At 40.1% G+C, this 20,886-nt stretch overlaps 1 protein-coding gene across 4 annotated transcripts in view; it reads right to left on the reverse strand.

The window, feature by feature from the left end:
* Positions 1-15,565: 15,565 nt before the first annotated feature.
* Positions 15,566-20,886, reverse strand: part of SEMA5A (semaphorin 5A) — a 500,732-nt gene continuing 495,411 nt past the window's right edge. For all 4 annotated transcript variants that reach the window (XM_016952939.4, XM_054684172.2, XM_054684169.2 and 1 more), the window contains 2 exons: positions 17,992-18,203; positions 15,566-16,634 (listed from right to left, as the gene is read on the reverse strand). In XM_016952939.4, coding sequence (XP_016808428.2) covers positions 16,515-16,634; positions 17,992-18,203 — 332 coding nt within the window. In that variant the 3' untranslated portion in view covers positions 15,566-16,514. The remainder of the gene's footprint in view (positions 16,635-17,991; positions 18,204-20,886) is intronic.

Here is a 20,886-nt window from a genome sequence, read left to right on the forward strand (position 1 = left end):
GATCTGATGGTTTTATAATGGGCTTCCCTCTTCACTTGGCTCTCATTCTTCTCTCTCCTCCTGCTTTGTGAAGAAGCACATGTTTGCTTCCCTTTCTGCCATGATCATAAATTTTCTGAGGCCTCCCCAGCCCTGTGAACTGTGAACCAATTAAACCTCTTTCCTTTATCAATTACCCAGTCTTGGGCATGTTCTTATGGCAGTGTGAGAACCAACTAATACAGTAAGTTGGTACTACAGAGAGTGACATTCTGCTGTAAAGATATCAAAAAATGTAGAAGTGACTTTGGAATTGAGTAAAAGGCAGAGGTTGGAAGGCTCAGAAGAGTTTGGAGAGCTCAGAAGAAGACAAGAAGATGTGGGAAAGTTTGGACTTCCTGGAGACTTGCTGAAGGGCTTTGACAAAATTGCTGATAGTGATATGGACAATGAAGTCCAGACTGAGGTGGTCTCAGATGGAGGTGGGAAACTTTTTGGGAACTGGAGTAAGGTCACTCATGCTATGCAAAGAGACTGGTGGCATTTTGCCTCTGCCTCAGAGTTCTGTGAAACTTTGAACTTGAGAGAGATGATCTAGGATATCTGGCTGAAGATATTTCTAAGCAGCAAAGCATTCAAGAGGAAGCAGAGACAAAAAGTTTGAAAAATTTGCAGGCTGACAATGTGATAGAAAAGAAAAACCTAATTTCTGGGGAGACATTCAAGCCCATTGCAGACATTTGCATACATAATGAGAAGCCAAATGTTAATCACCAAGACAATGGGGAAAATATCTCCAGGGCATGTCAGAGACCTTCATGGCAGCCCTTCCCATCACAGGCTTAGAAGCCTAGGATGAAAAAATGGTTTCCCAGGCCAGGCCCAGGGCCCCCCTGCTCTATGAAGCCTCAGGACATGGTGCCCCACATCCCAGCTGCTTCAGCTCCAGCCGTGGCTAAAAGGGACCAACATATAGCTCAGGCCATTGATTCAGAGGGTGCAAGCCCCAAGCCTTAGCAGCTTACCTGTGGTATTGGTCCTGCAAGTGTGCAGAAGCCAAGAATTGAGGTTTGGGAACCTCTGCCTAGAATTCAGAGGATGTGTGAAAATACCTGGATGTCCAGGCAGAAGTTTGCTGCAGGTGCACAGCCCTAATGGAGAACCTCTGCTAGTGCAATGTAGAAGGGAAATGTGGGATCAGAACCCCCACACAGAGTTCCCGCTGGGTCACTGCCTAGTGGTGCTGTGAGAAGAGTGCCACCATTCTCCAGACCATAGAATGGTAGATCCACTGACAGCTTGCCCCATGTGCCTTAAAATCCACAGATACTCAATGCCAGCCAGTGAAAGTAGCTGCAGGGGCTGTACCCTGCAGAGCCACAGGGGTGGAGCTACCCAAGGCTGTGGGAGCCCACCTCTTTCATCAGCATGACCTGGATGTGAGACAAGAATTCAAAGGAGATTATTTCAGAGCTTTAAGATTTAATTACTGCCTCAATGGACTCCAGACTTGAATGTGGCCTGTAGCCCCTTTGTTTTGGCCAATTTCTCCCATTTGGAGCTAGTGTATTGCCCAATGCCTGTATTCTCATTACATCTAGAAAGTATCTAAGTTGCTTTTGATTTTTCAGGCTCGTAAGTGGAAGGGACTTCCTTTGTCTCAGATGAGACATTGGGCTTGGACTTTCAGGTTAATGCTGGAATGAATTAAATCTTTAGGGTACTGTTGGAAAGGCATGATTGTGTTTTGAAATAAGAGCACATGAGATTTGGGAGGGGCCAGGGTGGAATAATATAGTTTGGCTGTATTGCCATCCAAATCTCATCTTGAATTGTAGTTCCCATGATCCCCACGTGTTGTGTGAGGGACCAGGTGGAGATAATTGAATAATGGGGGTGGTTTCCTCCATCCGGTTTTCATGATAGTAATTTAGCATGAGATCTGATTGTTTTATAAGGGGCTTCCCTCTTTAATTGGCTCTCATTCTTCTCTCTCCTGCCACCTTTTAAAGAAGGGTGTGTTTGCTTCCCCTGCTGCCATGATTGTATGTTTCCTGAGACCTCCCCTGCAACACTGTGAGTCAATTAAACTCCTTTCCTTTATAAATTATCTAGTCTCAGGTATGTCCTTATAGAAGCATGAGAATGGACCAATACAGGTGAATTCCCATTTTCCTCTTTGAATTAAAGCTCAAAGTTGATATTTATGCACTATCTTGCTATTTCCAAGGGTTGAGGCACGCTAAAAGCCTCTAATTTGCCATCTTGCAAAACAAACAAACAAAAAAAACTAAATAGTTCTCCAAAGACCATATACAAATGGTAAATATACATATAAAAAGATGTTCAATATCATTAGTCATTAGGAAGATGCAAGTCAAAACCATCATAGATACCACTTCAAACCCACTAGGACAACAATTAATCAATGAAAAACAAGTTTTGGTAAGAATATGAAGAAACTGACACTCTTATATACTGCAGGTAGCAAATCGAAAAGAGGCAGCCACTTTGGAAAACAGTTTGGCAGTTCTTTAAAATGCTAAATACAGGGTTTTCATATAGCTCAAAAACTCTACTCTTAGATACACACCAAAGATACTTAATATATATTTCCAGTCAATAATTCGTATATACATTTATAGCACTGTTATTTATAATAATCAAAAGGTGGAACAACCCAAATGTCTATCAAATGATGTATACATAAATGAAATGTGTTATGTCAATAAAATGGAATATTATTCACCCATATAAAACCATTACTCATGATTCAAAATACCACATGAGTAAACCTTGAAAACATACTAAATAAAAAAAAAGTCACAAAAGGCCACATATAGTATGCTTCCATTTTTATAAAATGTCCAGAATAGGCAAATCCACAAAGATCAATACAAGATTAGTAGTTGTCAGCAACTAGGGGGAGGGGGAAAGGAGAGTAACTGCAAATGGGTATGAATTTTCTTTTTGCTTTGATGAATATTTTCTGCAATTACATAGTAGAGATGGTTGCACAATCTTGTGGATATACTGAATATAATTATGTACTCAAAATAGGGAATTTTAAAAATTGCATTTGTAAAAGAAAAAAAGAGGTTTAGTCTAGGATCAGCGATGTGTGTCAGGACTGCCATGAGCAATAGAAAGCCACACAAGCCACACACTGCTATGAGGTGGTAGCAGGTAGAAGAGGCCATAGTTCTTGGGGGTGGCCTTTTATGCTCCTTGGAATAATGGCTATGGCTTAGGGGACCCAACCTCCATCAAATATGTTCCATTTCCTAGGTAGATTTGCTGATATTCAATGAACCATGCAGCCTTTTCTCTTGTATGTCGGTGGTGTCTAGTGAGCAATGCCAAAGTGTCTCCACTTCCCAATGGCCATTTTTTTTATATACCATGGAAACTTTGTATCATCTTAGGGATAGGGATTGGGGAGAAAATTCCAAGAATAACTAAAGTTTTATCTTTTTATCATCTAAGGCGTTATTTTAACTGATTCAAAGAGATAGGGATTAAAAATAAGTTTTTTCTTGTATATCTGAGTTTGTTAACTGAGAGTCGTACTTTATACCTTTTATTGGAAACTTAAGTTGCTTCCTTAGATTATTATAAAAGATACATAAAAAGTTTGTAAAAACAAAGATCTTCTTTTGCAATTATAGCTATTAGTACTATGGAAAACAAAAACAAAAACAAAATCTTTTGATCAGGAGAATTCATTCTTGCCTCTGTTATTTATTCAACTAAATTTCCAGTTCAATCAACTGGTTGTCAATCAATTCAATTTAAATCAAATTCTATTTAATAAATTGTGTTCTACCTGTCTCTTCATGTCTCCTCTTTCCCTGATGCATCCTTTGAAAACTTTGCCTTTCCCTCCCTGCTGCCCTCTTGCTGTGTTTACTCCCAATCCATCTCTGTGTTAAGTCTCAATCCAGGAGTCGCCTCACCAGGGCTGTTTCCTTTTCACTTGCATGGGTTTGGTGCCTATGTTATAATAATCAGAGAGAAAGAGCTCATGTCTGCCCACAGAGAACTCATTAAAATAATAGAACTTATTTTGTCTAATGCTTGTCTTTCCGGTGTGTGTATTCTTTAGGCCTTGGCCATCCTGTCCCATATAGAGACTGCCATCATAATCAGAAACAGAAAATCAGCTTCTGCATCTTTTGTCCCTTCCAAGATGATCTTCAACATGTTGTGCAAAGCCAATAACAGTCCTCTTGATCATCAAGCCTCACATTTCAAACCTTTTGAATGTTTAAAAGGTTGTGCTTAAATATGTGATATTTGCTGTTGTTAGGCAACTGCATTTTTGACCTTTTGTTGCATTGTTTCCATCTTATCAATGATCATTGTTCCAATATTAGGAATTGATACCCAAATTCTTATCTCAATAGTATGTGACAGAGGAAAAATTAAACATTCAGAAAGATTCCTCATGAAGAAACAAATTAGCTTTTCATATACAATATTGAAGCCCTAGGTTTTTGACAGGTTACTGGATTCCACTTCTCAGACTTGTGTTTCCCAAAACAACACAAAACTATTTCCCTCACTTGAGCAGGTTGCTTCAGAAAGAAAGCAAAACCAGAGCTCTGCAGGCAAGAAGTAAGCAGGAGTGTAATCCACTTTCTCATAAAGGAATAACCTCTTCTGTCTTCAGAAATGAGGCATGTTTTACACATTTATGCGTTATTATTGGTTAATTTCTCAAGTTATAGATAGGTAAAATATTAAATTATACAAGTAGAAGGTTCCAATCTTGGTTAGTGGTAGCTACTTCCAGAGAATATTGCTTGCCTCCCTGATTGTTAACTGTAGTCATGAATTTACTCCTGGGCCTCCCGTGAACCTTCTCCTCATTTGTATGGGGCATATATTCCATTCAGGCTCAAAGGCTTCTGCAGTCACTCTTATTAATTTATAAAACTGGTTCACCTACAACTTTGAGTCTAAAGAGGGAAAATGGCTTGCACTGCTCCCAGAGAGAGAAGATGAATACAAGTAAAGTGAGTCCCTGAGTCATAATAATGACAACTACACCATCATTTATTGGGAACTTACTGTATATGAAGCATTGATGGTATATCTTTCAATTTTATTATCATTCATGTTCTTTCTATATGTTACTGCTCTATGTAATGATGAGGAGTTTGAGCTTCAGGGAGGGGGGATAAGGAAGTCAGGTGGTTGAGCCATTTATCATTTCTGGATCTTCAGGCTTGCTTAAGCCTGTCTTTCAGGGTTTGAAGTCAAGCCCCTGCCCCAACTTCCTTCTCCATCCTCCCATGTCCATTCTAAGATGTGGAGTAGAGCAAGGGAAATTTCTCTTCATAAGGCAGAATCTTTACTTCACGTGACCTTCCTGAGTATATCTAATGCTCAAACAAAACATAGCAAAGTCTTTGTAACTTATCCAAATTTTTGTGAAATGCCTGATTTAAAGAACTTTTCCAAAGAATTATGGTTTCAAGTACAAGCAATAATACTGCTTACATAAGGAAGAGAATGACAAGCCCAAATTGTATGCCCTATTATAAAAATCTCATTAGTAACTGACAATGTTCATTTGTAATGAGCTTATCCCATGTGTGCATACTAACTGTTGCTGAAAATGGTCTGTTTGACTTTTCTTTAAGGAAGATGAACATTTTCCCTGTTTATGGGATACACTTACTGAAAACATCATGTACTAATTTCAATTATTCAAATTTAGACTAGATGGAACCTGTGTCAATGAATTATGCTGTTGAATTGTAACAGCCAATATTTGTGAGAGAACAACATCCCATGCAGACACCCTCTTTTCTTTTGAGAAAGGCCCACCAAGCCTGGATTCCATAAAGTATTCTGGTCTCAGGAAAGAGAATAGTATGAAATAGATTGTATTTTTTTTTCCTCTTGGGGGAGGGTTAAGATGAGATGTAAGAAGGTGGGTGGGGAGAACCTCCAAGGTAGGAAGCCACACATGGCATTTCTCCTGCTCAATTTTCTAAGTTGATATCAAATATGGGGCCAACAAATGACCTTTGACCCAACTTCATTTATAATCTCTTGGGAACTGTGCATTCGCTGTGTCCTCCCAATCTCATGCATTTACTTCCTTAAACTTCTGTCTCTGTAAAGGACTCAATGTAGCTGAGAGAATAGCTATTTAAAGGGCATGGACCATGCCACCCCTCATTTTATCCCCGCCTGTTAGCACAGTGGATGCTGGAGCTTTTCCAACTATCTGTGAACATGTGAATGTCTTGTTCTGTGTTATTTACTCTTAGATTGTCTCCAGATTTTAGAATAGGGGTGGAAAGAACTCTAAATGCAGAGTCAGGACACGTCTTTGAGCACAGAGAGTTGGAAAGTGTATTTTCGTGAAACACTTTCTAAAGAGCTCACAGAGATTAAACAGGTCACCAAGATTTTGGACAGGAGTTTGAAATTTACTTAATTATTTCTGAGAACAGGGCTGGAGGGAAAAGAGTCTTGGTGGGGATTTGCCACACTGGGTTTGAACCTGGCTGTACTTGTTTGGGTCCTCACGGCATCTTTCTCCTCTCTGTAAAATCTGGGAATTTAACTACTATCATTTCACCTCAAGATAAATTCAGGGACCAAGAAAATTCCATTGTTTCACAAAACACATTTTCTTGGAACTTCCAGCTAAAAAGGAAGTAGAGAAAGGAGGGCAAATATATTAGTCCAAAGGGAGGGTGATGTGTTTTGTGGCACTGGATGGAGGAGGCCCTGTGAGCTGTGCTGTTGCCTGGCATTCACTCTCTAAATGGCTGCTCCACTGTCATCTCCCATGTATGTTCCTGATGGGGATTTCCAGACATGTTGCTGCCACCAGCATCCTTCTCTCAGGGAAGGGTAGGTTCTTGTCACCAGGAGGCACAGAACCTCAAGAGAAGCACCATGAAACCAGGTAACCTGCAACTACTATAGGAAACAGGAGATGACTTACAGCAATTCCTAGGCAGGAGAGAGGAAGCTAAGTGAGTGGACAGGAGATAGAATGTAGATGTCTTCACTACCTATGCATTACTTTCAAAGGAAACATGGCCCGTGAATCCATCCTTGTGAGGAACAGCCAACCCTCTGGCATTTAGGCAAGGCCACTTAGATTAAGAATTAAAAATCATATTTCAGCAGTTTTCTGTTTCCTATGATAAGGCTCATTTTCAAAATATTACATTTTATTAAACATAATTATATTTGAGCTTCATTTCCTCCATCATGCTTTTAGTAGCTCTAGTCTTAAGATCTCTGCAACACCCAGATCTATGTTAACCAAATGTGAACTTGTGGTTTCAGTCCTGGGTCTCAGTCTGACTGCAGGGTAAGAGCTGCAAATGCTTCCAAGAAAAATGTACAGCAAGCAGAATAATGTGACAAAAGCAATCTCTGACACCACTTTCTCTTTGACTTTATAAAGAAAATCATATCTACTTTATAAAAAATAAACCAAGAATAATTTCAGAAAAGTAATAGTTTTATATTACTTTAAGGGAAATTTCCTTTTAGACTAAATATCCATAATTGTGCAGTCAGTACATTCAATCCTTTATGCTGTTTTTCCCAAATGGGGCTTGAGGAGATACTTTAAATGAAAAATTACATCATATATTTCAAGTAGGTCCAGAAAGATATTTGAAATCATATTTCAACCTATTTCTTAGAGCAAGTGAATGAAAGGTGGAGGACCTGGATACACAAGCATTTTGTGAGACCATCTAAATATCAGAATATATATTACCAAGATTACAAGTGTTCAGGAACAAAAAGTCAAGAAACAAAATTATGGTATGACACTGTAAATTCCATTCACTTTCTAAACTAATAGCCAAATATAGGTTATTCATGTAATGCTTTAAAATTTTAATTTTTCATTGCTTAATGAAAAAATAAGTAATTTGGGGGTTAAAACAGTTTAATCTTTATAACATGCTTCACTAGTTCATATATTTATATAGTTGTATTATGTTAATTTTTGGCCCCATATTAAGTGGGCTTTTTCAGCTTTTTGGTCAACTCAAAAATATACATAAAATAATTATACACATATACTTTTATGTATACATATATGTGTATATATGACATATATAAATACATACATATGCATGTATATTTTTTCCTTTAATGGGATCATGAACATTGAAATATGGCTTTCACTAAATAGGGTGGTCTTCCTGGGTCAAGCTTCTTATCTTTGTGTTCATGCTGACTGACAGCAGTTCATTCAAGAAAAACCTTGTTTTATGCAAAGAAGAATGGAATAGGGTGTGTTGGAGAGAGGGTGAGTATAATACAACTCAATGCATCATTCATCAGCTCAACCTGATACCGACTCTTTGTAAACAGAAAGCCTAATTGGCCTTCCTTATCACATATTTCCTGTTGCCCATGGAAATATTTCTAAAAGTGCTTTAATACATCCTTATGTCATGTCCTGGCCACCATTCAAAAGGCCTGAAGATAAACAGGAGTGTTATGAGTTTTCCGCAGCAGGAAGTGGTCTGCACTTCACTCTGATGAAACTCATTCCTTTGAGCAGTGGCCATTGCTTAGCACCTCTGGGGAGACAGCACACTCAGAGGCAATACAAAGAAAAATGCTGCTAAATTGTCTCCTAAATGGTAGGATTTATTTCAATGCTCACATACAATTGAATGAGACAAACTATTTACATAAAACATAAGTACAAAAAATATAATACAATTTATACTGTACACAATCAGGATTCCCTTGTTTTGTTACCCCCACAAATGGCAGCTAGAGATGGTAAGAAGGGGGTTGCTAGGAAAGTGTGACTGCACACTCAGCAGTGCTGAGGATAGATCTTCAGAATGCTTTCTCATAAAGATGAATAGGGTTGAGATACAGAAACTGTCAATGCACCAAGAGCAGTAAGAGAGCACAACATATTCACTTCTGTAATAATAGCTATATATTTTTTCTTATAAACGTGTTTGTTTCTCAAAGCTGAGGCTTGGAGCAGGTGTGAGTTGACTTCCATTGATTGGTTAGGTGACCTCCGCCCACCCCTGCTCCAACTTCCATAGTTGATCCAATGCAGCAGGTAATGAGCTTCCAGTTGCCACAATTGGTGTCTTAAGCTGATTTCAGAAAACAATGTATCTGTCAGATGTCATTAAGCAACAATCTGGGATACAGACCTAGACAGCTCTCAGGAAGCATTTACAACCAGTGAATTGATGGACAGGAAAGATAAAAGTCATGAACATTAGAAATTTCTATTGCGCACATCTAACAAGAAGGTTTTGAAGAATATCAATCCTTCAAATGTAAGGATTGAAAGAAAGTGTGGTGTGCCCATGGCCCCCTTACAAAGGACCCAGCAATCTACAAGGGTTCTAGCATAGCAACCCAAGATCCATTTTCTCATTCAAACAAAGGGGAAATGTAAAGCTATCTCATTGTTTTAAAAAGCTAAATGATAATTAAGATACATTGTCTTTTAAAATTAAATTTAAGATCAGTAACTGTCTGCAAGCTTACCAAGGGCTGAAATTGGCTTTGGAGGAGTTTCACACACACACACAAAAAAAAAAAAAAAAAAAAAGAAACAATCTCAAGTTTATTTTGTGGTCACAAAACAGCCAACAGCAAATTAACGCAGAATGAGGCATTTAACATTTGATAACATCTTTAAAAGTTACATCAAGCGGCATAGCACAAAAGTTCTGCTATGCACTTTTGAAGAATCCAACATTGGACCAAGTTTGTGCGTTTTCTTGCAGATGATGTAGAATCTCAGTGGTGAAACTAAGTGCTTGGGTTAAAGATTCATACTGTGCTTTGTTTCAAAGTGCAGAGGTTCAGCTTGCTTTTGGCCAACAGTCATGGTAAAAGAGAAAAACAATCAACTTCAGCAGAGATAATACTATTACTTTTCTTAACCCAAATTAAGAGTGACAACTTTTGTGAACTTGGGAAGCAGTTTTGATATGAACTTAAAAATAATCAGGCAATGTTGTAGGTGGTTCTCATTCCATGCTCACTGTATCTATACCAGTTGTCACCAGCCTATGTCTGATTTTCCTCTATCTATGGACTTGCCTGAAGAGAAACAGAAACAAAAACCTCTAACTCTTATAGGCATCACGTTAACATTCTTATTACAGAACAAACACTATGATGTTTTTTTGGAACATGTAAAAATTAAAGTGATGTTAGTTTCTAGAAGGCTAATACTGAGGTCACCTCTCTTCTGAGCATATGTTGTACCTATTCTGGTTCTACATCCCCAGTGAGGGCAAAAATCACATCTATCTGAAGATGATGTGCTGCTTGGTCATTTTCTATTCCTGAGTTCAAAGAGACATAGGAGAATAATTTTCTTTAAAGTAAATCCAATCAATCTTCTCCTTCTAATTAGACCAATAATATCCACATGAAATGATAAATGATCATCTTAAACAAGGCACTAGCAACTTTTTCTAGGAAATTAAACTACTGCACTTACAGAGAGGGAAGAAAATGATGCTCTCATTTTAGCAACATGATAAAATAGTTCCGATTTTTCGAGTCCAGATTTTGCTCTCAGCTTGTATTTATCAAACATTTGAATCATTTTATTACTGCCATTCATCTAACATTTGGACTATTTGGCATTAAATTGCCAAAAGGCTGAGAAAGAACAAGATCACATTTGAACTACTGGCCCCAGATTTTAGAGCAAATATGAAGGGGTGGAATAAATTTTCTTGCTTGATTGACAGTTTAAGAAACACAAAAGAGTGATTTTCTACCTTCTCTTTCCTCTTTCCAGATCTGAAAGTGCCCTTGACTAGTTCCTGCCATTGCGCCAACACAGTAAAACATATTTGCTTGAGCAAGAATTGATATTGACTCCGATTGCAGGGAGTAAGCTTGATTGCCTTTCTATGGCAGATATGAGCTAATATGATCCATCAAAAAGGCTGTGTTTTGAGACAGCTTTCACTAGGAAGTATACATTTTGTGCCAGGCTCTGAATTGGTTTTGATAATGCCCTATGTCACTTGCAATGTGAACTCTATTTTCAAAAGAGGATAGGATTCCCTTCCTCATGCTTCTGTAACATGTATCAAATTTCTGATAATGCAACAGATGACCACTGAGTATATCTTTGATCTATCTGCTAAAACAATGTGTACAATGCATCTTTAATATAAGTCCATAGGAAAGGAGTATGAAAGAGTCATTTTAGAAATCATCAGCAGCAGTTCAACATTACATCTTATTTACCTTTTCTATTACCAAAAGAGAAAAGAAGCAAGGATTAAAGCAACATATTTTCCTTTGCTTTATTAGGTTAACAAGCAAGGATTAAAGCAACATATTTTCCTTTGTTTTATTAGGTTAACATAGCAGATAACCTGAATTCCTTGGCTCAGTGTTTGTAGAGTTTAAAAAAAAAATCTTTAAATCCATTATAATTAATGACCTCAATAGGGCAGAATAGCAGAAATAAAGTTCCCCTGTCCCCAAACATTTTATCTTACATTGTGCATGGCATTCTCTTTTATGCGTTTCTTAGGTCAAAGTGAACATTTCTCTATGTTCTCCCATTTCACCCACTGCCCAAAGTAGTAAGGGGCTCAAATGGCATCTAGTGTCTGATAAGATAAGCGTAGGTAATTGCAGATAACCATAGGTAATCAAATATTGGTAACGTTGTGTCAACATGCTTCCCCAAGTGCATCAGGAAATGATGAAGAAGTTAGGATGAACAAATGGGCTAGGCAAGGCCAAGGCCATCTGTAAACTCCAGTTTGTACCATATCATAAGTGGTGAAGAATTAGCATATAGTTAAGGTTATTAGTACCGTCATAGAAATTGATTATTGGAGGTGTGGGGCTTAAGCACAGCCCTGCCATGTGGAAAATGGTCATGCAGTCGCTGTTAATTTTATCAACCATTAGTACCTCTTGCCTCTGCTTCTGTGTTCCAGAGCCATCTCTTGAGATAGAAATGCTGAGGTCAATGGAGTTACCCCCAATGACACACACAAGAAAACCCCATTGAAGTGTAAAGGATACCCGGACCCTAAAGAAAGCTGATGGTTCAGGGACAAAGTTGATGAAGAAGTATCTTGACAGTATTGGGGAAATATTTATGATTTATTCTAAAAGCAAAAGGAACACTGCAAATAAGCAAATGAATATTTGTAAATTCAAATGCTAACAAGGCTGTGTTTAGACAAAACGATTAGCTGAGTATAGACTTGATATACGTTTAAGGTAAAATTCCCTTTGATATTCAATTATACGCTAATGGATCCCCTTAGAGAGCCACTTGGGGACATGGAGACCCCCCGCTAAGACTTTGTTCTTTTTTTTTTTTTTTTTTTTTTTTTTTTGAGACAGGGTCTCTCTCTGTCACCCAGGGTGGAGTGCAGTGATGTGATCTCAGCTCACTGCAACCTCAACCTCCAGGGCTCAAATGATACTCCTGCCTCAGCCTCCCAAGAAACTGGGACTGCAGGCGTGCACCACGATGGCTGGCTAATGTTTTGTATATTTTGTAGAGATGGAGTTTCCCCATGTTGCCCAGGCTGGTCTAAAACTCCTGAGCTCAGGTGATCCGCCCACCTTGGCCTCCCAAAGTGCTGGGATTATAGGCATGAGCCATTGCACCCAGCCTTTGTCCATGATTTTGACAGCATGAACTGCTAATTCTATCAATCAGAGACTCCAGTGGGAACACTCAGCAAAATAGGCTTTGACTCCCACAGTTTCCATCCTTTTGCAAATAAATAAGGAAGTAAGTACACCCTTGGCTAAAACTCCGGCACTCTGGGCAGTTGATCCTGGCAGAGTCCAAGGGTCAGACCCATGGACCTGTGAAGTGGGCAACCGTTTCCGGGAACTGTCCATAGCACTTGCTGGGGTGACCAGGTCCTGCCTTTCACGTCACCTACTTATCCGACTGTTTCCTCCATTTGCTTCTTTTCTATTTGCCATCACCTGTGACCCGATGGGGCCAGACCCCTGGTTCATCCCAAACCACATGACATGAACGGACTCTTCCTAGGGACAGAGGTTTCTCCCCAGCAGGGATGCCCTCACCCTCATTCAATGTTTATCGTCTCTTTTCAATTCCTTTAGAACCTCAGCCCCACACAAACACATACATTTATTAAATGTTCTTTTCTTCTCAAATATGAATGGTAACTCTAGTGAGAGCCTACTTGAACAGGCTTAGGGAAACATCCCTACAAACATGAAGAAGCTGAGATGCCTCATGTAAGTCACAAGAAGCAGCAGCATAGAAATATGCTCAGAGGGGAATGGGGAGTTCTGGAGGGAACGCCATGAGTCTGGAGACTGTGGCTCTTCTGTGCGGTGGAGCCTGACCAGGTGCCCCCTGAGTTCCTTAGAATTCACTAAGTCCATATCATTCAGAGGTTACAAAACCCCAGTTTCACCAAAGCCACATGTCCCTGGAGCTACAGGAAGCCCACATGTTGTGTAGTGTGCAGAAATTCTGTTCTTCTCCTTCCTGTAAACTGTCAGTGCACTGTAAAATCAATAGTAGATGGTGATGAGTCTAGCCTCAAGAAAGGACCCTGAATAGCACTGGGAGCCACTTTCAAAGAATTTAAATGTAAGACTAAAGCCAGCTTCCTCATGAAAACCAGACAATCTCCAACTGTATTCAGAAATAATTTTAGAAGTTAAATAGTGATTAATGTCATTTTACATCTGGTGCAGAAAGGTGTAGCTTAAAACTATGTGTTGCTTTTTGTTCCACTTGTACCAAGAAAATAGGAAGAAAGGAAGAATTAAAGAAGAAAGGAAAGAAGAAAAGAAGGCAGGAAGGAAGAACAAAAGGAGGGAATGAAGGACAAAAACAAAGATAAAGAAAGAGAGAATGAAAAGGTCATTCAGGAATTTAAAATGTGAAACACAAAGTTTCACCAGGACTTCCAAACAGCCCAGGCCTAAGGAAGAACGGCTTTATGAAGGAGTTTCCAAGACAGGTGAGAGATCACACTGTGAAAGTCCAACATGTGAGGGTTCACACGATAAGCGTGGAGTACAGAGCCAGAACATGTGAACGGTAGCTACACAGTGATGGACAAACACAACTTATTCCACAGCTGGTAAAATACTTAGAATATACCTGAAATTATCTAAACACTTGCTATTCTGTTAAATAAGAGAGAGAGAGAAAGGAAGAGAGATAAACAATTTTCCTTTGAACAGTGTGGTACGAAACAAAAATGGGAAACAAAAATGGGATTCTTTTGCAATGCTAATTTCAAAGGTTTGTTTATATTACATTATTAACAACATGAAGATCCTGTAGTGAGGGAGGGTGTTTTTCCCAAGTCATTGCAAAAGACTCATTAAAGACCAGCTTTGATGCCATTTAGAAACCATTTCTCATCAATTCCAGTGAAACATTCTTGAAATATTAGAATCCTCTTTACCAGGGAAAATAAAATGCCCCTTTAAGCTTACAAACTATTAGGGAAGAAGACTCAAAAATAACTAAAATGTGCTACAAAGTGAAAATGTTTTTTTCTTACAAGAAACTGATGAGATGAGTTGAAATATCTGATGATGAAAATCCAGCCGAGGAACAATTAGAGAACCATCTGGCTAGATTTCCCCTACTGAGTATGGACTTTGAGCATGTGCATATAGACAGAAGACTCTGACGTATGAGGAATGAGTGAGAGGCAACATGAAGTCCCCACTGCAAAGACCCTGAATGTCATTTACTTGCAATCCAAAATAACTTACAGAGCCCACCTGCCATTTCAATACTGTGTCATTTCTGTAAATCTGGGTATATGAGAATATTTTGAACTCAACAATATTCATTATTAAACATAGAATTCTTCTAACAACACTTTCTGAAATTGTTTCTTTAAATTAGAAACAAAGGTAAGGGTAAAAGCACATATGCTAATAAAATTCTATGTTCCTTAGTCCCCCTACTATATATTTTTTCATAGATCCGAAGGTTCATTTGTAAGAACACGTTTCCATGTCAACCCAGGACTTTATCACATGCTCAGAGGCATCAGATGAACTTTTTCAGTCGTGTTCTTTTTTTCAATAATTATTCAACCAACTGCCATATATTATGTATCAGTTGTTTGTGAGAAAATTATATATTTTTTTCCGGGGACCTCTGTGAATGGTGTTAGCACACTCTTAAATGCTTATCGATGATCAGTGAAGAGACCACAGGGATCCCAAAAACCCTTATTTCCAGCTATCCTGACTTCCCAAGGTACATCTTGAAATGCTGTTGCCTCCATGCAGGGAGAGGTGAGGGTGCATGGACTTGGACTGGGTGGGTGGGAAGGCAGCACTGAAATAAAAGAAAAGGCACCAGAGCTGAGCATCTCCTGCTCCCCTGGCCTGGAGGCAGCAAGTAACAGCAGAAACTGGGGGTAGCACTTCGTGTGGACCTGGCAGACTCCAGAAAGCCAGCTTTACATGGCATTAATGCTCTTGGTAGGGGCTGATTGCCACACATTGGGTATATCAGAGAGATGAAAAATAAAATGATTATCATTAATATCAGTTCTTTCAATATTTTCTATAACATAAAAAGTTGCTTTTAGTTATAATTTAGTATTTTCAATACTTTCACTAATTGACATCATAAATGTTCAAGATTTTTCTTTGCAGGGAGAGAGGAGGCATGGAGTCTATCCAAACGCTAAGTAAGTGGTTGGTTATTTTACAGACTGGCTCTTCAGGACGTCACTATGGACCAGACAGGTGGACTTCCAGGCCAACAGCATGACAAGGAGCTTCCTGGAATGCCATGAAATCCAAAAGTCAGAATAAGGTGAGGTTTGCAGCAACCTGCAGAACACATCCACACTTCGTTGTGCCTGAGCCTCTGCTCCGCTGCCTCCACCAGCACCAGCAATGGCACAGAAACTGCATCAGGAGCAAGGTGGGGTGCCTCACAGTCTACTGTAACTTCTGCCGGTGTGGACCAGGTGGAATTCCTGGGCTTCCCAGGCAAGATGAAAACACTCAAGCTGCTTCCAAGAATCACATAGCTTTATCCAGATTTGGAAAGTTGGGCAATCCATGGTGAATAATTGGCCACATCCTTTTTCTTCATTTTATGAAATATTATGGACCTATGCACTTCTTGTGGAATCTTGAATTACAACAGCATGAAGATTTACACTCCAAAGTAAGAAGAGATTCATATTTCTAAAGACTCCTTCCAATGTGGGTGGCACATTTATAAAATAATGCTCAAAAAACAAACCAATGGACTTGTCAGAAAAATAGGATGAACACAATTAAAAACTTCACACCCTGGCTCATTCAACAATGGTCAAGATTTTCACGATGTCTTATTTCAATTTTTGTTGCTTTTAAAGACGTGTGTTTTCGGCAGCAATGGGACACTCTGGTGGCTTGAAATGCACTTGAAATGTATCCAAACTTCGACTCTGAAGCCTCAGAAACATGGGCAGTCATGGGGCACAGGCCTTGAGGAACTGGGGATTTACAAGAAGCCAAAAACATAAAAGCTGTTAGTACTCATCATAGTTATTGAGATCTGTAAAGTAGGCATTAGAATAGGTCTTCCCAGTGAGATGTGGGTTGAAGTATTTGTTTCTTTCCTCTAGGATCAAGTTGTTTTTGTTAAATGCCTGGAAAATATATTAAAAAAAACAGGTTTAAGAATGCTGAGTAGCATTTCAGAAATAATATAACAAAGATGACTATTATGTTGCATTTGAAGTCTCTGCTAAGACTCCATATTTTAAAATATGTTTTCTTATTTATTTGCTTCCCCAGATTATTTGCCTCATGGAGGATTTGCCTAATTATCAGAATAAGGTTGGCAGTTTGTGATATCTTCTGGTTAAGTTTTCAACTTTAGTTATGAAGTTACCACGAGAAGCAGGAGGTAAGAAAACCTAAATCTAAATCTCTAGAAAACCTAAAACTATAATGATTTCAAATTAACAGACACTTTGTAACTGAATATATATATAACTAAATTCGTATTCATATAACTGAATAGATGTGTAAGCAGCTTTCAGATGACCATGGGTGAGGACATTTATCAGAGACCTTGACGGAACTTATTTAAGTAAGAGCCTCAGGTTTCAAATGCCTTAATTGCTTTTCATCCTGAACTTATTAGAAGGTGATCACTGTAGCCATTTTCTATTAATAGTCATTAAAGTCACCTGCAGTTTCAAAGAGCTTCAACTGAGCCAGGTAGAACATATATATTGAGAGGATTAAAATGAAGATGAAGGAGGGTGCCCAATGGCCATCTGTCCAGGGTTAGTCTGGGCAAAGTATCAGAAAAATGTTCTAGAAGGATTCATTAAAGACTGGGCAGCTGTCCGTACCTTCAACGTCCTTTATCTTCATGAGAGAAACATTTCTGATTATCTTAAAAGTGGCTGCTGAATCTTCAGTGGGAACACAAGACTGGGTAAATTACCTTCTGATGCCCATAGTAACAGTGATCAGAGACAAGCTGATGTGTTGGAATCATGCTCGGAGGAGCCCCTTTCTTGAGATCCAAATGTTTGTTTTGAAAGCTGTTGTTCATGGAAGGAGCTCGTGTTCCTCTTTGGGCTTCCTCTCTACTCTAGGAGCTAGTTTCTGAGAGGCTAGGAGGGGCGTGTTATTAATTCCTGGTGCTTCATTCCCCAGATCTACCATCTGAGTGAGGGGAGATGCTCATGGCTTGTGGATCTTGGTTTAAGCAGGGTCCAAGGGGAAAAGTCAATTGGTGTGTCTCCATACAGGTGGTGGAGAATAGAGGCCACATGGCTAAGAGACAAGTATGGACATTGTGGCTCCTGGGACATAAGGTCTCCCAGCCACCTGAAGTCGTAAGGGCTAAAGATGTTTCTTATTCTCACATAGGGAGAAAATTCAGTTTCAAAGGAAACCACCACAGCAGAGAAAGGGCATCAAAATACTCCCTACAAGTGTTAAGGGAAACCAGGCACTTACTTAGCAGAAATATTAAAATTCACTTACCTTGATGGCCTCCACCGAGTCGTACTTGTCCAGTTTGTTGATGTGGTTGGTTATGCTGGTATTAAGGGGCGCAGGTGAGACGGGGTGGATGACAGTCGCATCGTGGGATTGCTGCTGGTACCGCTGGCAGTACGTATAGACGAGCAGGGTGAGGAGGCAGCCGAGGATGGAGCTGCTCAACCCCACGGCGATCATGTGGAACATGTTGAACTCTAGGGAGACATGAGCAAAGTGATGCCGCACTTGAAAAGAACATCCTGCCTAACTACTCAAAGCACTAGGATGAAAAGAGAAAGTCAAAGTGAAAAGCCTCATCCCCATTCCAAAATTAAGGAAATTATCATTCTTAAGAGTCTTTCATTGGAAATGTCATGGCCATCAAGAAACTTCTCCACAGGGAGCACAGGATTATTATTATTATTTGAAATGGAATTTTACTCTTGTTGCCCAGGCTGGAGTGCAATGGCATGATCTCAGCTCACCACAACCTCTACCTCCTGGGTTCAAGCGATTCTCCTGCCTCAGCCTCCCGAGTAGCTGGGATTACAGACATGTGCCACCATGCCCGGCTAATTTTGTATTTTTTAGTAGAGATGGGGTTTCTCCATGTTGGTCAGGCTAGTCTCAAACTCCCAACCTCAGATGATCGGCCAGCCTCAGCCTCTCAAAGTGCTGGGATTACAGGCGTGAGCCACTGTGCCTGGCAGAGCACAGGATATATTAAGTTCATTCTCTTATGAATGATAGTCAGTCTTTTGGAGTGACCTTAAACTTTAATAAATACTCTACCAGAAGCATTTTTTTATTATTATTTAAAGGTTTGCACAACAGTGTTCTGCTTCAAGTGCAGCCTAATCCATGGTGTACAGGGTTTCTGCAGAAAAGGTTATTCATGCTCCTCAATGGGTTGAGCCTCCCTGTGCAGCAGGGCTGTGTCCTGAAAACAAGGGAGAAGCAGCTACTTTTCTAATCTACTGCTCGCCTGCAAGCCAGACTGCTTTTAGCTCTCTCTCCATTTCATCCTATTTAAAATGTTTTCTATTCACATAAACACATACACTTTTCATTATATTTTTTGAGTATGAATATGCACACATTAGAAAGTGCAACAGGGTCTACAGGAAAAATAAATCCTTTCCTAGAGGTAACTATTATACCTAGAGGTAACTATTATAAGCACTTTCTCCCGTGCCCTTCCAGAGATACTCGGCACACATGTGTGCTGTGTGTGTGGTGTAAATACTATCCTGTGTACCACTTTTCTCACTTATGTTGTAATTTGAAGGTCTTGTCAAGAAAATGGTTTACTAAAAAGAAATAAGGGATTTGTGTTAAATGAACAAAATACGATATTTTAAATGGTCATGAAATGACCTTCTTTCCCCTAATGTTTTCCTATTTAATGGCATCTCTTCTGTCTCATTATTTTCCTGCAGTTATGAATATAAAGCATTCAGAAAATTTGCCAGCATGGACTTACATCTCTAAAATAGGATTGGCTCAAGTGATTTCAAGGCACCATACCAAGACCTGTGTTATGTCGGAGAAAACAAAAGACAACAGATATTCCTTGTGTACGTTGGTGAAATACTACTATTAAAGTTTCAAGCTTTTCCACAAATGAAGGCAGCATCTCGTCAGTGCCACATCACTGGGCTTCAGGAGAATCAGGTAAAGTAAAACAGGGCCTTATCTTCCTCTGTGTTGTTAGAACCAAGTGGCTGCTGCCCGTGGGGTACTGGCCTCATGTGCCACCTGCTCAGAGCACATCCTGAGGACACCAGCTTTCCCCAGAGTGTCTCCTCCACACACCACCAAGGTGAGGGGCAGTGTCACTAATACCTTTCCCTGACCTGTCAACCCTGCACCCAGTGAGACAATTGGAGATATGTGCTGAGCATCACTGTGATGCTGGCAAGTCTACCTGGCTGCAGAGCAAGGCCTTTCAGGCTCTGGAGATAATGAGAAGAGCCTGGGTGCATCGTAACCACCCCAGTCTCCTCCCCAGGGATTTTCTGAGCTGCCTTCCCTGTGCTCATGATCCTCCCTACCTGGAAGGGATTCCACCCTGCCAATGCTGACCCAGGGGGCTCTAACACTTGGTGTCAAAGGGAGGGACACTGTTCAGTGAGTGCCCAACTGGCCTAGGTCTACGGGGCTCTGTTTGAGTCCTTCCTGAACCTCATATAACCCTCCAGTGGCTGATAGGCCCCAGGGAATCTGAACCTACAGTCAGGAGATGCCATCAAGGCCTCACCTGTGATACATGGCAGAGGTCGGATATCTCTCTTTGTCCCTAAACCCTGAACTTTTCCCTCTAAGCTGTGCTCCTTGGCTGCTCCAGACAATGTGTTCCAGGAACCCAGGACTTTGGAGCTGGATCTGCCCCCTCGGGTGAATGGACACTGTGAAGGGAGGCTGCTTTCTCTCTGACTCACTGTCAGGCAAAACTCACAACACATTCCTGACCACTGAAGTGCCAGTGGATAATGCAGTTCCCAGCACAGGCGCCCAGTGTACTCAGCACTAAGGGCTGGATCAGCCTGAATGACAGCACTAGAACATTCCACAAGCATCACTCACTCACAACCACCTCAACTTTTCACTTCCAGCTTAGTTGGTCAATGGTTTCAGCATCTTTGGCCTTTCTTGACTCTGTCTTGAAGCCTCTAGGGCTGGAGAACTGCCAACCTGGGACAGGCAGATAAAGTATCCAGGGGACATTCCGTCAGCAGCCACTGGGACTTTAACTGTAACACTGACGCTATACTTAGATAAGCAAGAGCTGATTTCACACAAGTTCTTACTTCTTCTCTCTCTGACAGAGCTGTTAGCACTCTCAGGGTCAATGCCAATGCCTTGTTCTGAAGGAAATACCTCCCTGCTGCACTGGTA

This window comes from Pan troglodytes, chromosome 4 (genome assembly GCF_028858775.2).
Source record: "Pan troglodytes isolate AG18354 chromosome 4, NHGRI_mPanTro3-v2.0_pri, whole genome shotgun sequence".
NCBI classification, from domain to species: domain Eukaryota; kingdom Metazoa; phylum Chordata; class Mammalia; order Primates; family Hominidae; genus Pan; species Pan troglodytes.